The following is an 18959-nucleotide window of genomic DNA, read 5'->3' as shown; positions in this document are numbered from 1 at the left end:
GGATTGAGATTTTCACTATCTCTCTTCACTTTGTTGACCGCGCTCTAAAACCGTTGGATCGCAGCTCCTACAGACCTTCAGGAAGTTTGAAACGCCTCACAGAAAGAATTTTCAATGAAGTCCCGACATCGAAACATGCATGTGAATGCCACTTTCCGTCAGAATTTACTTCTCTTTTAAAATCTGTCAAGATCTGTACGAAACAAACGTTTAATCATTGAAAATCCCAGTCCAAGGATCTAACCAATGAAATCATGTCTCTGTAGAGCCACCTGTTAACTCGTGTCACGGTCCCACAACTAAGAGGGACAAGTGGCTCTGGAGACGAGAATGTAAAATACCTTGCTAAAAATAAGCACAATACAGGGCCTCTTGCCGGCAAACCAAGGGCACGAACATACGAACAAAAAAATTAACCGTTATTGAAGTTCTTTATTTTACACGTTTATTTCATTCGCCCAGTTTTAGTTAACGTTAGGAAAGTTTGGCTTTGAAGGACCTCAGTCACGGCACTTTGAGTTATTTTGGCCACAAACAAAATTGCCTTTAAATGGTAGGAAACCTGAACATAACAGTTTAATAAGATAGAAAAACACCAAAGAGATAATGATAAACCATAAAGGAACAAGGATGGCTAAGGATGGAGAAGATTGACACGGATTACAAACCGCGACGAATTTGAAAAATTGAGGTTGAACTTTCCAATATGCGCAAACCGTGACAGAGCTCCTTTAAAACAAACAACATAACATTCCGCAGAATTAGTTCAAAGCGACCAGGGCGACTTCCTGGGTTTGGTTTCGCGAATCTAGCCTCAGCCACTGTGACGTCAAACACGCCACAGAGAATTCAGTTCTTTTAATTGCTGCCGGTTCCTCGGAGGTTTTTAGTGCGGGGCTCCCTAAGGCTTAGGCCCCGTCCACAGTACGCTGGAGAAATTTGAAAACGCAACAATCACCGCAACCTCGTTCTCAGGGTCTCTCATCTTACCGCCCCCGGAGCGTGCGAGGAGAGATCTCTCCTCGCTCGCTCCAGGGGGCGGTAAGATAAGAAACCCTGGGAACGAGGTTGCAATCACCGGTCATTTTGGAATTGTGTTTGAAGATTATCGCACAGAAACCACATGATAATCGTAACGTCATCATATCGTTTTCGAAAAGCTCCGTTTCCAAAATGTTTTCCGTCCACACTAAAACACAAAACTGGGGTTTTCAAATTCCCCCGGTCTGAATAGCGTTTTTGAAAGGCTCCGTTTTCGTGACGGATTAGTGTGGACGGCTGCGATTTAAAAATTCTCCAGCGTAGTGTGGACGGGGCCTTAGTTGGTATTGTCACGACTTGGAACACACTTATACACAAAATAGAATTTACAGAGACAACTCAAATGTGCATCTGGACAGCTAGATAAAATTAAGACATCGCAATTACAGTTCTGATTTTTGGTAAAAGAGATTTAAATATGAAGAATAAGTGTTTCCTCTTTATGATGTCTGACCAATTCAAAGCTTGATCAAGTGTTTCCTTTGCTAGGCACGGGTATACAACTATAGCTGCTTATGAAGCTTTGGCCAATCAGAATCGTTCTTTTTGCGCCTTCCAAAGCCAGTGCATTGCCTAATTCAAATCGTACTTCACTGATCACATGAAAGGGAATGCAAATACATTCGCAAGATTCGACAGTAAATGTTACCGCATCATCGACGGAGCTAGTCGACTATTTGACGGAAGTTACAAAGTTAATTTTTTACGTTGAACTCTGCATATACCGAATCCAATGCATAAACTAGGCTGATTTCTTGTTTAACCGTGTCATGGCAGGGATCTAGTCACATCTTTTCACTGAAAACAGCTATAATAATGATACGAATAAGGAAAAATATGGAAACTATCTTATGGTGAGTGACTTACAAAAAAGTTGTGTGATATGAATAAAAAAATTCAGAAAACATAGTTCGTTAGTTTAAGGCTTATACATGTAAATGTTCTTTACAAAATCTTCCATAATTTTTTAAATAGATTATAGATAATCGTGGACAATCTTCTCCTTTAGCAACAAATTTTGACAAAAGCAAGAAGGAACGAAGAGGTCGGCGTGATATCGTACAAAATTCATTTAGATCCCTCTATAATATTACATGTACATGTCATAAAACTTTAATTTCAGACGAAGAATGTTGTTCATCTGCAAAAACACTACCGTGCAAATTTCGCATTTCAAAATTCATAAATAATTGTAAGAAATGTACCCAAGGTTTTTAAGTAAATGATTATTAATTTTACATTGCCCGAAACTATCTGGGCAAGTCCTTAGTGAACAAAGCAACTGTGTCTTTAAGCTCTCTACGAATCATTGAAGTTTCCCATTTGGTGCAGCGAAGTCCATGTTTTCACGACCAATAATGCGGAAAAACTACCATCTGCGGGCGCTAACCACTGCTGAAATGTCTTCTTTGACTTGACACTGGTCCACTGTAGATTTACAAATGAGTCTAATGATCGCTTTCAACCTGTTACCAATGTCAGTTAGCAATGCTACTTAACAAGCCAGCCACCATATATGTTCATCCTACATCATCTAAATTAATTTCACTTCCAGTACAGGCATATAAACGTGTACCAGGTTTTTTCTTTTTTTTTTTGGCAGGGGTGGGGGGGGGGGGGGGGGGCAAACTTATTTGTGTCCTCCTCAACCAGTCTCTGCTTGAATGTAATGCCTCTGGAAAAAACCGTGCAACAGATCAAACGTTGTAAAACTTATTCCAACAGCAATGGGTCCCTTGACCCAATTCATGCTGAGTCCCTTGTACAAGCCCTTTCTCAATCCTTCCGTCGCATAAACATACTTCGCTGTAGTCCACATTTTGCGATACTCTGGCCTTGAAGGCCCAGAAATCCCATCAGTCTGCATTCGCCGACGAATTATATCCAGTGGGTATGTGGCAGATTGGCCAAAGAGCCCAGCACATGCACCAAATAGAAGTCTGTGAAGTGGGTTGAGTTTTTTCTGATGGAAGTAGTCAGAGTACAGTTTTTTAAGTGTTTCATACGTAAAGAAGCTTATGCCAGCATAAGGCATTATTCCCATCAAGGTGGGGAGTAACCCTCTGTAATAGGCCGAAAACCCTTCTTCTCTGTAAATTTTGGTGAAAATATTCAGCCCAGTGTACCTAATGAAATAATGAGAAAAAAAAACAGTTACAAAACCATTAACACGTAGGGATCTCAGAGATAAGTTTCACCAAATACATGTACATCATAATCCTTGCAGTTCAGCCTATAGCAGCTTCCTGTCTTTTTTTAACAAATCTAGAGACTAGAGCCATTCAACTCACCTTGACTAGGGGAGGTAGAGGGGAACGGGGAAGGAGGGAGGGGGCAAGGGTCCTCAGGTTCCCTTCAAGCTCCCAACCTTTGGTACTTCTTTATTGCAATAATAGAAAATTCTTTGTACTTCTCACAGTTTCTAGCACCTTGGAATTTGCTTTTCCCACCTTCTCTTCAGTTCTCCCGCCTTCTGTAGAATTCCCACCTCCTTAATTCCCAGTTTTCCACTCGCCTGTTCCCCTGACTATCCAGTTAAGAGTTATAATAAAAATAAAAATAATAATAATAATAATAATAATAATAATAATAATAATAATAATAATAATAATAATAATAATAATGGCATTTCGGGCAGTATATCCACAGGGTGGCTCTTCGCCTGCCCGATGCTAACTAAATTACAATTGTAAAAAGATTAAAAGATATCTAAGAATTTATATCTATATGTAAACGAGATAAAATTGTGTTTTAAGATATGCTAAAATAAATAAATGAATAAATAAATAATAATAAATAATAAGAGTTTTCCCTATTTGGTTTAACTGGAACAACTGGACTTCAAAAAAACCTTATCATTGATTGATTGTAACAGTTTCCTGTGTGCTGATGGTGTTTTTATATACAGGCTTGAAGTGGGCACTGGGATTGCCTTGTTCCTACTGTAAAACAGATGGTTTTTAATCGTTATAAATTATTTTAAGTTTATTGATAAAAATAATTACCTGTTTTTCTGTGTGATAGCCAATCTAGCCCGAATCATATCTAAAGGGTAGGTGAATGATGCAGCTGTAATGCCTGCTAAAGATCCAGCTACAAATCGACGCACTGGAGGCAATGCTCTGAAATATAACACAAATGGACAGATTATTTAGATAAAGAACAGTTGTTAATGTACTTGCAGAAGAAAATTGAGAAAACATGTTGCATCAGTTAGAGGAAAAGCACTGTGTCATTGTAGGAGATGGAAAGAGGAGGAATCAAACCCCTCAAATTTGAAATGTTCTATGCGACCTTATTTTTGGATAAATATTGTCAATAATGTATATGCTGATTTCAATTTTCTGTCATTTAATTGTCCTTTGTGATGTTTGAGTACAGAGTACTTGTTCAAACAAAATTACTCGCGGTGTTCACATAATTTAAAAGTAATTATAACTCCACACTCTTCTGGTGAAGATTGTGTCGTTAGCTCAGGGTTCATGATTTCGTATTTCACATACAGTGTGTAGATCTAAATTGTGAATACCTAATAATTCATTGACTGCATTTACACCAACTTCAACTCTGAAATACATGTACTATCTTAGATGGCAATAAGTATGCTATCAATTATTTAATTTTTTTTCCAAATATCTTTCATAAGGATTTGGCTCACTACAGCTGTAGGTACTGTTGAATATAGTTTGGCTGTACTTCAACTACACATAGTCAGTGTAAATGTTTCTTGTCTGAGCTGTTACAGTGTACATAATTAGTAACAATTATAATAGCCTGTTGAAAGCTGTCAGATTTTAGTCAACAGGCAAATTATACACATGTACAGGAAGGTGACCTGGAAATCATAAAATCAAAGGAGAGAGGACAATTTGATTGTTTTTTTTGTTTTGTTTTGTTTTGTTTTTCTTGCTTACAAGTTTATTTTCCCTTTAGAGCCACAAACTATCTTGCTACAGGAGTATACATAATAGCACTACATGCTGTCCAATTTGGAAATAATTGGATGAAAAATATTCCAAAGACAGCCAAAATTGGACAAGGCTGTAGGCCAAGTCCAATTTGGCTGTAAGCGGAATTTATTTTTTTAATTCAATTATTTCCAAACTGGACAAGGATGTGATTGTATTACTTGTTGATTCTGTAGTGCATGGAATTGTCCAAATTACTTGGAATGAGATGCTGGGCTTGCAACACAATTAGGGCCTGTAATATATGCTATCAGACTGAAAAATTCCCATTCATGCTAATAGTAAGAGCAGATTTACCCTTTCTTGTCATCCTTTCTAAGCAACTGTTTAAACTGTTCATGTGCTGTAAACTGCAGAGAAGCATAAGGAATGATCCGTGCCATTGTTGCACTGTTTCCTCGGAAGAGACCAAGGTATCCATTTTCTAAATATGTTTGTCTTAAAACACCAACAGCTCCCTGGCATTAAGGCAAACAGTACACAATAAATTCTTTGCAAATTAGAGCAATGTAGCTAATTTATATAATTACATACTTGATCTAACTACTGGAAGTTTAAAGTGCATGGCAAAAGAACAGTTGCTTCATACAGGTATATTTTTTTTTCAGTGGTGGCTAAACATGTGGGCAACAGATGGCTACATAAGACTAGACAGTGTGGTAAATGATAATTGATACAAGGTGACACCAATCAGATCCCAAGCTTGCCAAACAAAACGCCACTAAGTTGCCATTAGTATGCTGGTCATAAAAATAGAACTGATTTGAAAATTGTTCTATAAAAATTAACTTTTAACACAATTATACTATACAAAGGAAATGCTGGTCATAAAACAGGGCTTGAAATTGCAACTCACTGGTCACCAATGCGACCAAAACTTGAGCACTGGCGACTAAATTTTCACAACTGGTCGCCAGCTGGCGACTCGCATTTTGTCTGATAACTAAAGAAAACGACGACACAACTTTTCAGTTTAGATCTCTATAGTAGGAAATCAATTGGATATGGTAGCTAGTATACAACTCACCTTTCTGTCCCCAGTAAAATAATGCCTGAATATTACAAGATAATCGAAAAAATTGAACGTATTTCGACACGTCGATACTGCGTTCACAGCGCACCATGTTGTTTCAGCGGCTTCTTCCAAAACTGGGATCACAGGCGCACTTCAACACCACGTGCTTTTCATTTGCCGTGAAAATGGTGGCAGATACCGATTAGTTGAAGGAATTACATGAGGTTTTATGTGCGGGGAATGAAGATTCAGCCAAAAGGTTAATCCAAACTTTGAATCCTTCATCAGTTGTTGAATAAAATATGCAAATGCACAAGGACCCGTGTTTGTCCCACAATGAAAACCACAGACTTAGAACGTTTTTTGTTTCGCTTCATTTAAAATAACTATGGAGACAACCATCACCTTCGGACCAGAGACATCTCACCTGAGAACAGCAGTAGCTTTATAACTAAATGTTACTCGTGTTGTTTCTAATTGTTTTCGCTCTTCAATTGTGACTTTCCTTGCATGCAAAGTAACGTATAAAATCGTGTTCTTGTGTGAGTTATATGTAAAATAAGTTGGCGACCAAAATTTACGATCTGGCGACCAAAATTTTTCTGTTACTTGCCAGCTGGCTCCCGAACGAAAAAGTTAATTTTGAGCCCTGTAAAAATAGAACTGGTTTCAAAATTGTTCGATAAAAATTAACTTTTAACATAATTATACTATACACAACACATGTATATTTGAAACTGGCTTTGTTAGCTATAGTAGGTAAAAGAATGTTCACTTGAATTGGCTTACCTTTACTGAGAACTGTCTATTGGAGGCTATAAATAAACAATAACATTGCTACATTAGTGTAACACAAAATAATATTTATAAGTATATTCGTATGGAGGAGGACATGGGGGCTCTAAATACTGCAACAACACACAAAAAAAATTAACGAACACCACATCACCACAAGAAAGTCGACAAGATGGTGATGGACAAAACACTGACCCCTAGTCCATGGACTACCCTGATGGACTACCCTGACGGACTACCCTGACGGACTACCCTGACGGACTACCCTGACGGACTACCCTGACGGACTACCCTGACGGACTACCCTGACGGACTACCCTGACGGACTACCCTGACGGACTACCCAAATGGACTACCCTAAAATGGACTACCCCTAAAAAATACTATTTCAGATGAGTGGTATGTCAAGAAGCTGCGATTATATACTTACACTGCACGGAGGATGCTTTTCTTTTCGTTCCGCATCGCCTACCGCCGCCATTTTGAATAACTATACTGAATAAAACAACCGCTGTACACAAAAAGCGAAGACTCAAATCAATCAAATATTCTGTGGACAACTCAATAGGGGTGGTAAATGGTAAATGCGAGACTTTGCGAGACGACGAGATTAGCGTTTTTCTTTGCGAGCCCAAGACATTTTGATTTCTTCAATTGCGAGACCGAGACTTTAAAGTGTTTTAAACGCGAACTCAAGACGTTCAGGTTCTAAGATGTTCTGATGTCATTTAACTTTATAAAAAAAACTAAAAACAGTACTTAACGACTTTCTTAGCCTTGAAAAAAATCGAGACTGCAAGACAGCTTTGTGAGAAAAATTGAGACTGCGAGACCCACATAACCGCTAAAAAACGAGACTGCAAGACCTGTGAAATTCGGCGAATATTTTGCGAGACCATGGGATTTTAAAGGACCATTCGCCACACCTCTCAACCTTACTCCCACGTGATTCAGTAGCTCAGTCTTTCTCGAACAGACAAAATGATCTTCAGGATGTTACTCATGACTTGTTTTGCTTGTTTTGGGCTGAAAATTATGGCACAGAAGCAGCTAGTCTTCTGGTTTTTTCCTGAGTGTATCAAAATAGTTATTCAAAATGGCGGCTGAGGGCGATGCGGAACGAAAAGAAAAGCATCCTCCATGCAGTGTAAGTATATAATCGCAGCTTCTTGACATACCACTCATCTGAAATAGTATTTTTTAGGGGTAGTCCATTTTAGGGTAGTCCATTAGGGTAGTCCATGGACTAGGGGTCAGTGTTTTGTCCATCACCTGACAAGACACTGTCACCACAACATATATTCTTAGCCCTATGATTTGAATGTCTACACTTGACATAATAGTTTTATACCTCAACAATTTTCCACAAAATAAACACATCCCAACACATGTTATTGCCTTAGTGTCTTCACTACTGAATTGTCTGTAAATATGTTTTTGTACATACTGGTACGTTTTGTTTGCATGATGAACATGCCTGTGAAGTTGACCCGAAAAGCTACTGCTGCCAAGTGATAAAACAACATTTCCACGAAGTTACCTGTCCGGACAGAAACTAATGTTGTCTCAGAAATAAATTACATAGATCAGTTTTTTTGATCTTTGGCCCCAAAAATGTCAAACAAGAAACCACAGCACCACAAATAATTTCATTTCACCAAACACCATGGGGTGATGAACACAAACATCACACACTGTGGGTTTTGAGATCACCGCAAGGTAGAATTTTATCCATTTCTTAAATTGATTGAAATTCTTATTTTACAGTGAAAGTGCAGTTCAAGGCATTGAGTACATTAAAGCTGAAGTCACGACACCCTAACTTAAAGAGACAACATTTCCAATTCAGTCACAAGATTTGTTTTCTTTGAAAATCACGTGACGTTTCTGTGGCATGTAGGCCACAGAAGTTTCCAAGCAGTTACAGGCATCAAACACAGTATAGTATTTGTCTGTTATGTAACTATGTAACAAGCCTGCATCACACAGATTGATCGTTCTCCTACCTCACTAATTCCTAACACCTCTTCCCCAACCTCATTGCTAGCCGAAATGAACACTTACAGTACAACAAAATTAAAGCTTAAAACGATGAATCTGTCACACCCTATCTGCATAAGCGTTCAATACAAACCTTTCAAAAACGGTATCACTCTGGAAGTTAAATTATCATGATCATGATTTAATCAAAATTAACAAATCACTTACTTTGAAAGATGATCTTTGTCCGATCCAGAGGCGCAATGGTCGTCTTTGCAACAGCTCCAGCGACGGCTCCAGCACTCAGGGAGCTGATCACTTCTTTAAACTCTTTCCGTATGCTTATATCCTCGTCTGAAGAGTCATAAACGTCCCGTCTATGACTCCTCAAATACCACTCACCGTGTGCTATCTGACCATGTTGTTCAACGTCCCCGTGAAGAATCCGCCCCTTATTTTGCACTTTAACCATTTGATTTAGTAGCACTTTAAGAAACCACATAGAATGTATCCATTACCATGTTTTTAACTACAAGCAACTCTCACAAAAACTCCGTGATTTCACCAACAAGCTTCCACACGACCCTGTCCGCCATGTTGTTCCACAACTCTCATTCAGTGGAAACTGGAAACTAACATGATGACGCAGCTAAGTAGTATTGAGTAATTTGTATGACGTCACACCATTGTGAAATATTGTCACCTTTGGCGGGAAAAAGAATGACGAAATTCCTTCCTTGACACGCAAAGGAACGTGAACAGTATTCAAAGAGATTCTTAAGTATTATTTCACCGGAGGTACGTTGACCACTTTCGAAAATGAGCGTGAAGCTATGGTTGTTTTTACGGCAAAATAGTCATCAAAGACCTGGTATTTCAAATAATTATAATTTCTTTAGTTTTATATCATTAAAATTTTTAAAAGATAGGATCAGCTCACGTCCTACGATTAACATCCAGTGTAGAGGGATGATCCGAATACGGATCACTGATCGAGAACACTCGGATCATGGTCCTCTATCGGAAATGCTAGAGAAAAGCCGGAGAACCCGGAAAAATATTAGAACTCTCGGAACAACCATCAACAAATTCTGAAAATTCAACCCACATAGGAGAGGAGTGCGCTCGCCATGCTCCCCATGCATTTTCTTTTCTTGTTTGCAGTTGTTGCTTTTCGTTTCGTGTTCAGAGAAAAGGACTAGGCAGGATCGATGCTAAAAAGGGGCTGACCCACCGGGCATGGCCCCCCCGTCATAAATAAAAAACACAACCATGAAAAAGCAAGTGCTGTGACATAGAAGAAGCAAATAAAAATAAGTTGTTTTGAATCAGGGTAATGATTGAATAAAGTGTGAGGGACCATCTCATCGGCAGGGCAAACAGTTACCCATAACAAAATTGTAAACCAGCAACCTCGTTCCCAGGCGTCACCCCGGGAGCGAGGTTGATAAAAACCACCCGCATTCGTTATCGTGCGTGCTAGCCATGTCACGAAATGCTGAGCATAACGTGACCGACTCCAAGCTATGTAGACAAGTTGAAAATACAACTTTCAGTCATTACTTCACCTAGAATTCTGAAATTTAGGAATGGGGCATGAAAACAAGCAGCTGATACGTAAAATGCAAAATTACAAACTTGCGAGGCGCGATACCGTTCATTAAACTTTCTTTGTCTAGGTTAATCTTGTAGATAAAGAAATAACATTATCTTCTCACTAGGAAACAAAACAATCGGCCAGTAAATGTTTTGGTATCACCATGGTGATTTCAAATCTATTTGATTTGATAAGCCAGCTAAGAGTAAATATTGCTTCATGAAAACTAAAAATGTGGGAAAATCGAAATTCCGTAATAGTTTTGACGACCGAAATCGGTTTAAATGCCGTGAAATTGTTGAACAAAAAAAATTTGCATGGTCCCTCAAAGGGTTATTGTTCCTCAACAAGTCAGCTACTGGTTGGCGCAAAACTGTTGTGTTGTTACTATGGCAACGAATTTCTAAATAAGCACACGTTCGCCATCTTGTCTTTTACAAATCTCGTCCTGTATGTTGTCTCTATACGTTGTTGATCTTTCATCAAAGGTTGAAGTTGTGTTTTCGGAAAAATAATCCGCCTACAATTTATGCAGACCTTATTTTGTGTTAAAATTTCACTCCACTAAGCAGGCGGAGGGTGAGTGAACGATCGTGATTTTGTTTGATCCAATGAATCATGGTTCGTCTTCTTCGTACAATAATTGATAGTGACACGTTAAGGATTCCGTAACTGATCATAAACATGAGACTTGGTGATTGTTTTCTTTTAAGAATTAGGCTCTTTTGGTGATAATATTGAATTTTCTTTCATCACGGAATCGAGCGCCAAAACTAATAAGACTTCCAGTGGAGCGGTCAGCTCCTTCGACGTTTTACAAGAGAGCTTGCGTTGCTGATTCCTACAGTGTCGTACAGTTATTAGTTGAAGAATAACGAATACTTCTAAAAGAGTAAATAATCGCAAGTGACTCTTTGTTTTTTCAGGAATTGAACCGAAATCAAATGGGCTGCGGATCATCACAACCGGTGGCAGCTGAGCAAAATGCTGTCCGAAATGGAGACGTTAAAAGAGAATCACCTCCGCCGCAACCACTGCAGCAAAATGAACAACAGGATCAACAACAACAACAACAGGAGATTCGACAAGAAAGCCCCCCGCTAAAGAGAAGGGACTCAGCCAAGTCTAAGAGCGGCGACAGCTCGAGCAGTAGCAGCAGGTCTAGCAGTGCTAAATCAAAGAAGAGTCGCCCAGAAACTGCTCCAGGAGGGAACACGCCAGTTCAAGTCGAACCTGTTCCAAGCGAGCCTGTAAAAGCCGATGTGCAAAATACAGAAGCTCCTGAATCGCACAACAACAAAGACAGCGAAGAACCAGCCGTCGAAGAAGTGGTAAAGGTAGAGGAAACTCCCGATGAAACGACAACACAAGGTGCAGTCGTTGCTACTGAAGATCAAGAACACGAAAAACCGAATTTCAGCGAGGATGTTCTTAAAGAATTTGTGGAAGTGGAAAATCAAGTAAAAGGCTTAGAGGAAAAGGGTGCCGAAAACGGCTATCAAATAAAACACGCCAGGCTAGTCGAATTGCATAAGAATCTTGGCGAGTGCAATGACAAAGTGCAAAAACTCAAAGCCCAAACGTGAGTATTGAAAGAAATCAATATAGTTATTGTTTATTTTTTTTTATAATATAGATAGGACCCTGTGCGCGTTCTGATTGGTCAAAAACCCATGTCTTACCAGAGTGTATGATGTAGATAGGAACCTGCATGTGCTGTGATTGGTCAAAAACCCAGTTTAATCAGAGTATAAAACATAGAAAAAGCATGTTTTATTGTTTCTTGCCACATTACCTAGATATCATCAAGCAAATGAAGAAGCCTAAGCAGTGTATTACATTGTAATAAAATACGCCGGACATTTGGGAACACTCGAGAAATGTAGAAAACACTCGCCTGCGGCTCATGTTTTGTTCTCAATTGCCCATCGTGTTTTATCACAGTGTAATACACGTCTTAGGCTTCTTTATTTATTAAGTAAAATTGATATCCTAATGGTACCTTTTAATGTACGGTTGTATCAAATGATGGGATATGCTATTAATACTTGTAATAATTAAATTATTTATGTATGGTATTTATTTTACCATATCTACATGTAAAACAAAATTCTTGATTGTGATTGGTTCTCAGTAATCCTATTAGTCACGTAATTGCACATGATCATGTGAGTGTCAAAATATTTACTCAAGTACAACTACAGTACTTTCTTTGTGATTTGACACCAGCAATTGGACACCTATGCCATTTGCATGTCATTTACGTGTGCTGAGACTTCTAACATTTTTATCTACCAGCCCTTCTTGGAACATCTTATTTTTTCTCTCAAAAGGAAGTTCTTAAAACCTTTTTAATCTCAAAATTCAGCATTAATATGATTAATACTTAGTAAGTATTAAATTGGTTCTTGTGTTATACAAATTCAGAGCTTAAGGATAATTGACTGATCATAAGTTCAAGTTATTAAACCTTGCATTGTGCACTCACCGAATTTGATAATTATTTCCCTGATAACTCACTGATTTGTCAATTATCCACTTGATCCAGTTACTTTTAATTTCTAATACTGAAGTTATGAATGGTTCAGGGTACCCTCAGGATGCCATGTATTTATTTTCCTTACATGGTTTCTTTTTTTGGTCAATTTTTTGCTAGCTTTGTAAATGTGGTGCTGTGTTAAATTATGTGACCAGCGCAAAAAGTCTCTCAACTGGATTACTACTACTTTGGTAACTATTAACAACAAATAACACCAAGCCAAATGAAATCTGAGAGTCTAGATTTTAAACCACAAGGCTGATTGGCTTACTTGAGTCACAACCAAATACAGCCGTGGGGATTTTTTAATCTAACAGGAAAGATATGTTGTGGTGAAATAATTGGCAGCTTGACATGGGTCAGGTTGGTTTAAAATATTCTTGATGATGGAAAAGTGCCCAGTAACAGTTGAAGAATGTACTAGCTCTCTTTTGGCCTGACAAATTTCTGGGCCACAGCCAAATTTGCCTTTTACCTACAGTACTAAATTTGGGGCTAAGGTGTAAGCATTCAAGAACAGCTAGCTCTTTTTATTATGTCTTGATTTGTTATATATGTACACATCATTATAGGCAACCTGTAAATTTTCGCAGGCTGTAAGGGAAGACTGACTGTAAGTAGAGAAGCATGCATTTTAAAACCAGAAATTTCATTGAGAACTAATATAATTTACTTGTCTGATTTCTTTTTCCTTAGTGCCAAAGAATATCAGGATGTTGTAGACATCAATTCAGCATACAATTTACGATCATTCTTTGTTGGTCAAGATCAGATCGATGCCGAAGTTGCAAAAGAGCAGCAAGAATATCTAGATGCATTGAATAAACAGGAAATTGCTGAGCAGGAACTTGAAAGCATGAAACAACAGTACAAGAAACTGTATGATGAAGTTTTAATTGCCAAGAAAGATCAAGAAGAATTGAACAACTTGCGGCTGAAAGAAGAAGAGCTGTTGGGTCGCATATTCAATGATTCGTATGGTAGTGACAAGGAATGGAAATTGGAGATGGAACTTGATCTGTTGGGTCAAAGGAAAGAGAGAATCAATGCTGCACATATCCGTTGGCGAGCTGCCCATGTCTACCTTGATCATGCCACAAGGCAGCTGAGCTGGAGTGCACGTCGCTGGGCTCAGATTGCAACCCATCGTGTGACAACTCTGGTGGTAAGTTTTGGATATACTTTAATGCACTGCACTCTATTGCTTTGTTGACATCTTAATTTTATCCATATTGATTAACAACCAGACTGAGAGGTTGAGTTTTCTATGAGCAGAGTTGACCATTGGTCATAGAAAATGAGGGTGACAAAGAGTTGTTTTTAATATCGGTGGACACAGTAAAGGATTGCAGTCCAAAACATACAGTTTTATAAAATTATGTATAAATTATCAGGCTAAAAAATCATGACTCAGGCAAATAAATATGAAAAAGGAGAATAAAGATGAAACAACTGTACATACATGTATTCATGAACATGTACGTTATGTGTGCATGTACATGTATAATTATACATTGTAAACATCATCATCATCATCATCATCATCATAACCATGGTTCTTTTATAGCGCATATTAACATGTGGATATATGTTCACATGCGCTTTGCAAAATTATTTGCCAGTATAAAAACATGTCAGCTATGGACAAAAAAATCAGCAACAAATAAATGAAAGACACTTAGTGAGATAAAGTGGCAATCCTCGTACATGTACATACATGTATATATAGAAAATATCCAATTGAATTTTTAAAAATTTTAAAATAGTGAGAATTATTATTATAGTTCTGTAACTTAAAGTGCTGTTTTCTGTCATTTTGCAAGTATGATAATTTGTATACCTTACCCTTATTTTTTGACAGGTTAAATATCAAATGGTTGCAGAAACTAGAAATCACCTTATTGCAGCAGCACAAAACATCAGCAGTGCTCATGGTAACCTGAAACCAGTAAATGTTCCATACTGCACTCATGAGGACTTGCAGGTTAGTTTTCATCAGTTTTGTTATCAATACATGTAAATAAATGAGACTTTTCAATTAATATTTTGTGAAGTAGTGAAGATAATCCTCTCAAAATTGCAAAACTTGACAGAATTTTGAAAATTAATGTGGGTTATAAGTTATGTGAATCCTTAATTTCTCAAGCTTTCATTAAAAATAGTATTGAGTTGACTAGGCATCGCTCTATCGTATGTGACAGTGGTAGCACCTTGGTTGGTAAGGACTGCTCCTGTTGAGAGCAGCATCTGTAGAGGCTCGGCAATCTGATCCTTTGGTGACAGTCTCTTCTGCAGGTGTTGCATAAGACTGGCATTGCATTATTATTATGAGACCTTGTATTATTAACTGAGAAAATTATGAACATTCCTAGGTATGAATTTGCACTGCTGCACACATTAAGAATTAATGATGAGTATTTATTGGCCTGCTCTCAGCCATTTATCACAGTGAAGTAATTTTCATAATATAACTAATAAAACAATGGGTAATTTACATTTGGAAAATATTATTCGCTTGGCGAAGTTACATTCATCACCTCACTTACTGTATATATGTACTGCCCTGTGTGCCCATCAGTCAATGTAATGTCCAACTGATAAATGTAACATTCTTTGTTGTTGTTTGTCTTGGTACTAGGCTTTACAGGCGACTATTAGCACAATCTTCAATGATGTCAACATACCAGCAAACTACCAGAAGTCTTATTACTTATTTGCATCAATGTTCTCCAAAAGTTCTCACCTTCTTCAATGGGTGGATCGTGTTGTGGCTGAGACCATCTCCAAAGACTTGGCAAATGTGAAGCAAGAGTTTAATGACAAATATTATGAACTGAAGGAGGAACGCATGAATTTGATTAAAAGTAAGGTCAAGGAGAAACTTGGAGTTGAACTGGAGGTATGTACTTGCAAGAAGGTTGTGTTTTTGTTGTTTGTTTCCTTTTAAGTGACACATGAAATGCAACAGTAAATCTTGTATGATAACACAAAATCGTGGGTTACCGGTGCTTGGTAATGCTGTTTAACACAGTTGTTAATTGTAACCTACATAAGATATGACTCAATCGAATCTTCAAACAGTGTTGATCAGTGCCTGAAATTTAGGCATGATTGTGATATCTAAATTTTATTGCGACAATTCTTAAGTACAGTGGCTGAAAACTTGTTCAAATAACTACTTGCAACAATCATTAAATTTTTTGAGTGTGATTTCTTTGGAAACACAAAAATGTTATTAATTGTAAAATAAGCTACTGTATGAGGTACTCCGTTAGGAGAATGACAACATGATAGAACGATCAAGATATCTTCTACCAAGAGCGCACCTGCTTCTATGGATTTTTTTTCTTAATTATGTAATCATGTTGTTTGTTTTTGTAGCTGGATGTAAAGAGAGATGAACTTGCAGCAGACGACAATCCCTCTGCAGCGGAAGCAGATATTGCCAAACCTGGAGAAGTTGCCAAGGAAGAAGGTGATGACCAAGCCCCAGAACCAGAAGATAAAGAAGGGGTACCGACAGAAGCCCCACCCTCTGGAGATGTGGAGGCCCCTCCTGAGGGAGAGCAGCCCCCTGGTGAGGCAGAAGCTGGAGCCGATACTGCTGCTGCCCCCAAACCGGCAGCTTTGTCTGAACTTGCCCCTCCTCCTTCTCAAGAAGATCTGTTTGGTAACATTGATCAACTCAAGAAACAACATGAAGAGGAACTGGCAGAGTTTGAAAAGGCGCAAGAATTGAATAAGGCCCGTGTGGATCAAGGATTGCAGGAGAAGCTGAGAGCTCGAAGAAGCAGGAGGCGGAAGATACAGGCACAAGAAGCTGAGGCTAATGCACTATCAGGAGGAGAAAGTAATAATGAGCCCCCACCCCCCTCAGAAATGGGATTGTAAGCAATGTTTACTTAAGTCATGCACAATAACAGCCTTTCAGCCAACCAAATTGACAAACAGATTCAATTTACTCAAGCATCGTGTTGATCTTGTAAACTAAGTGTTTTGCTTTTGCTTTTGTTATTCCTAAAAGTGACAAGAGACTTCATCATTCATGGTCATTATATTTGAAATCCAGTTAATCGTAGCCGCTGATGTTTTTAAGGATTTTTTTTGAAAAGTAAACATATCACGTGGTCTACATGTATGTGGTTTTGATGTTGGCCGTGCAAATTTTCTGCGACCGTCCAGTTGACGTCATGTTTGGTTACCGATTATTGTGATAGCTGACTCGTCAATACCTGAAGTACATGTACCGTAGTTTTTCTGAAAAACAGTTTTTTACTGTCTTTTTATTTCCAAAAATATTTTTATCAATATCGAGACTGATTTTATCCCAATATATTCTGCCTGTTCACCTAAACTTGGACTTCACACAGAAGCTCATAAGCACGTTTTGTTCGCATGCTACCCTGATCCTACAATCTTGTAAATTCGTTTCAAGATAACGGTACTTTAAGTGAGACTTGAAGGTTAACATGAGAAATTTCATGTGTACAGTATAATCCTGTCTAAACAACGGGAAAGGAAATTTATGGCGTTTGATTATTTTTTCCCTCATTTTGTCTCGGCAAGTTAAAGTTTATCAAAGTTATTCTATAGCAAGAGGAAGAAAACTTTATTTTTTATGGAAAGAGATCGATGTTGCCGTAAATCATCCAGTTAATTTTGGGACGTTCTCATTTGACTTACGAGTGAAATGTCATATTTGTATACGAGTCTTAAAATCATAACTAAGTCCCGTTGACTGCATTGTTTGCAATGGTGCAGTGTTAAGGCTACTTGTGTGTGACGGTGTGTTAATTTAATATCACCATAACCTTGTAAATAATCACTACTAGTATTTATTGCGATAGACTTTGTAAAATAGATTTTACGCGTAGCCATTTCCTGTTGTTTATAATATTTGGCTTTAGTTTTTACAACACAAGTGAATAGTGCTTTTTACGTCATCTGATTAGTTAACTCGGAGGCGATAAGCAAAGTACCATTCACCAACACTTTGTGGATAATTGTTAATTATGTATTCATACGAAAGGCGTGTCGCGTACAGACGCTACTAACGCCTTAGGCGTCTCAAAGTCGTCTAGTGTGGAAACGGGGCGCAGAAATTTAAAGGGCGATAAGAGAGTATCAACGTTAAAAAACTTGTTATCCCCATCTAGGTCTTATTCCCAAGGTATTCTCTCTCAAGTTCCTGTCAGACATTGTACCCAGTTCTTCCGGGGAAATGTTGCGTGCGTTGCGTGGATCTTTCCGTGGGAGATGAAAATGCGATAAAGCCGCTTGAGTTACCCATGTGTACAGAATCCGCATCAGAATCCGATTCCGGAATTGATCACAAAAATACCATAAGAGGGATTGTCTTGGGAAAAAATACACAAAGCTCCACTTTACTTTGTACGAAACGAGTCTGAATTCTAGTTTCTGGGGAGACTTAGGGGTGCCGGCCAAGCAATGGGCGGTCTATTAATGCGTTCCGCTTTTACACTAGATGTCTAGATCATCTGAGACGACGTGCTCGTCTGTTAAGTACGTCGTTTGACGTTATGCATTATGTGGTTGCCAAACTCCAGACTTATTTCTCTGTTCGTCGCCGACTCGTGCGCTGAACAGCTCTGTTGTACTCTTGCCGTGATTTTCGTACGTGTTAATATGCAAGGTGTTGTAAGTAAATAACATTCATACACTCACGAGAATGTAGAATTTTATGTTGAGATATCATTGTAAAGTATGTGCAATACAGTTGTGAAAAAATGGTTTACTATGTCGTTTGTTGTTATTGGTACCTTGGGTTGGGCCAAGTATAGTATACCCCGGGTGTCAGAGGCTTTTCACTGGGAACGTGGTTTCCGATTTCTGTCCGATGGGGCTCCATTTCGGTCCGATTGTGAGCTCCGAGGGAGGGAGAGTGGCTGAAAAAAAAGACAGAGGTCTTAATTACCAACTTGCCATGAGTGTTTTATGACATGAATTGTGTTACCCCTAGCAAAAACAGGGCCTCAGTATCTCCCCAGTCACGGGTTCTGGAAG

General features: G+C 38.4%; 2 protein-coding genes across 2 annotated transcripts; one reads left to right on the top strand and one right to left on the bottom strand.

Annotated features, from left to right (window-relative positions):
* Positions 1-1951: 1951 nt before the first annotated feature.
* Positions 1952-9420, bottom strand: LOC110050902 (mitochondrial coenzyme A transporter SLC25A42-like). The gene is made up of 5 exons (XM_089275336.1): positions 9028-9420; positions 6814-6839; positions 5307-5467; positions 4047-4163; positions 1952-3167 (listed from the first exon to the last, which is right to left on the bottom strand). The coding sequence occupies exons 1-5, from the start codon at positions 9299-9301 to the stop codon at positions 2687-2689; spliced, it is 1059 nt and encodes a 352-aa protein (XP_089131462.1). The 5' UTR covers positions 9302-9420; the 3' UTR covers positions 1952-2686.
* A 1292-nt stretch (positions 9421-10712) lies between these two features.
* On the top strand, positions 10713-18690 carry LOC110050890 (uncharacterized). Its single transcript, XM_020756864.2, has 6 exons — positions 10713-10975; positions 11323-11978; positions 13632-14100; positions 14797-14919; positions 15574-15834; positions 16317-18690. The coding sequence occupies exons 2-6, from the start codon at positions 11341-11343 to the stop codon at positions 16824-16826; spliced, it is 2001 nt and encodes a 666-aa protein (XP_020612523.2). The 5' UTR covers positions 10713-10975; positions 11323-11340; the 3' UTR covers positions 16827-18690.
* Positions 18691-18959: the final 269 nt, after the last annotated feature.

The sequence above is a fragment of the Orbicella faveolata genome, unplaced genomic scaffold (assembly GCF_042242905.1).
Source record: "Orbicella faveolata isolate gen_17 unplaced genomic scaffold, um_ofav_v1 contig_1, whole genome shotgun sequence".
Lineage (NCBI taxonomy): Eukaryota > Metazoa > Cnidaria > Anthozoa > Scleractinia > Merulinidae > Orbicella > Orbicella faveolata.
Note: the sequence above shows the minus strand (reverse complement) of the source record. Positions and strands in the feature narration are given on the sequence as shown.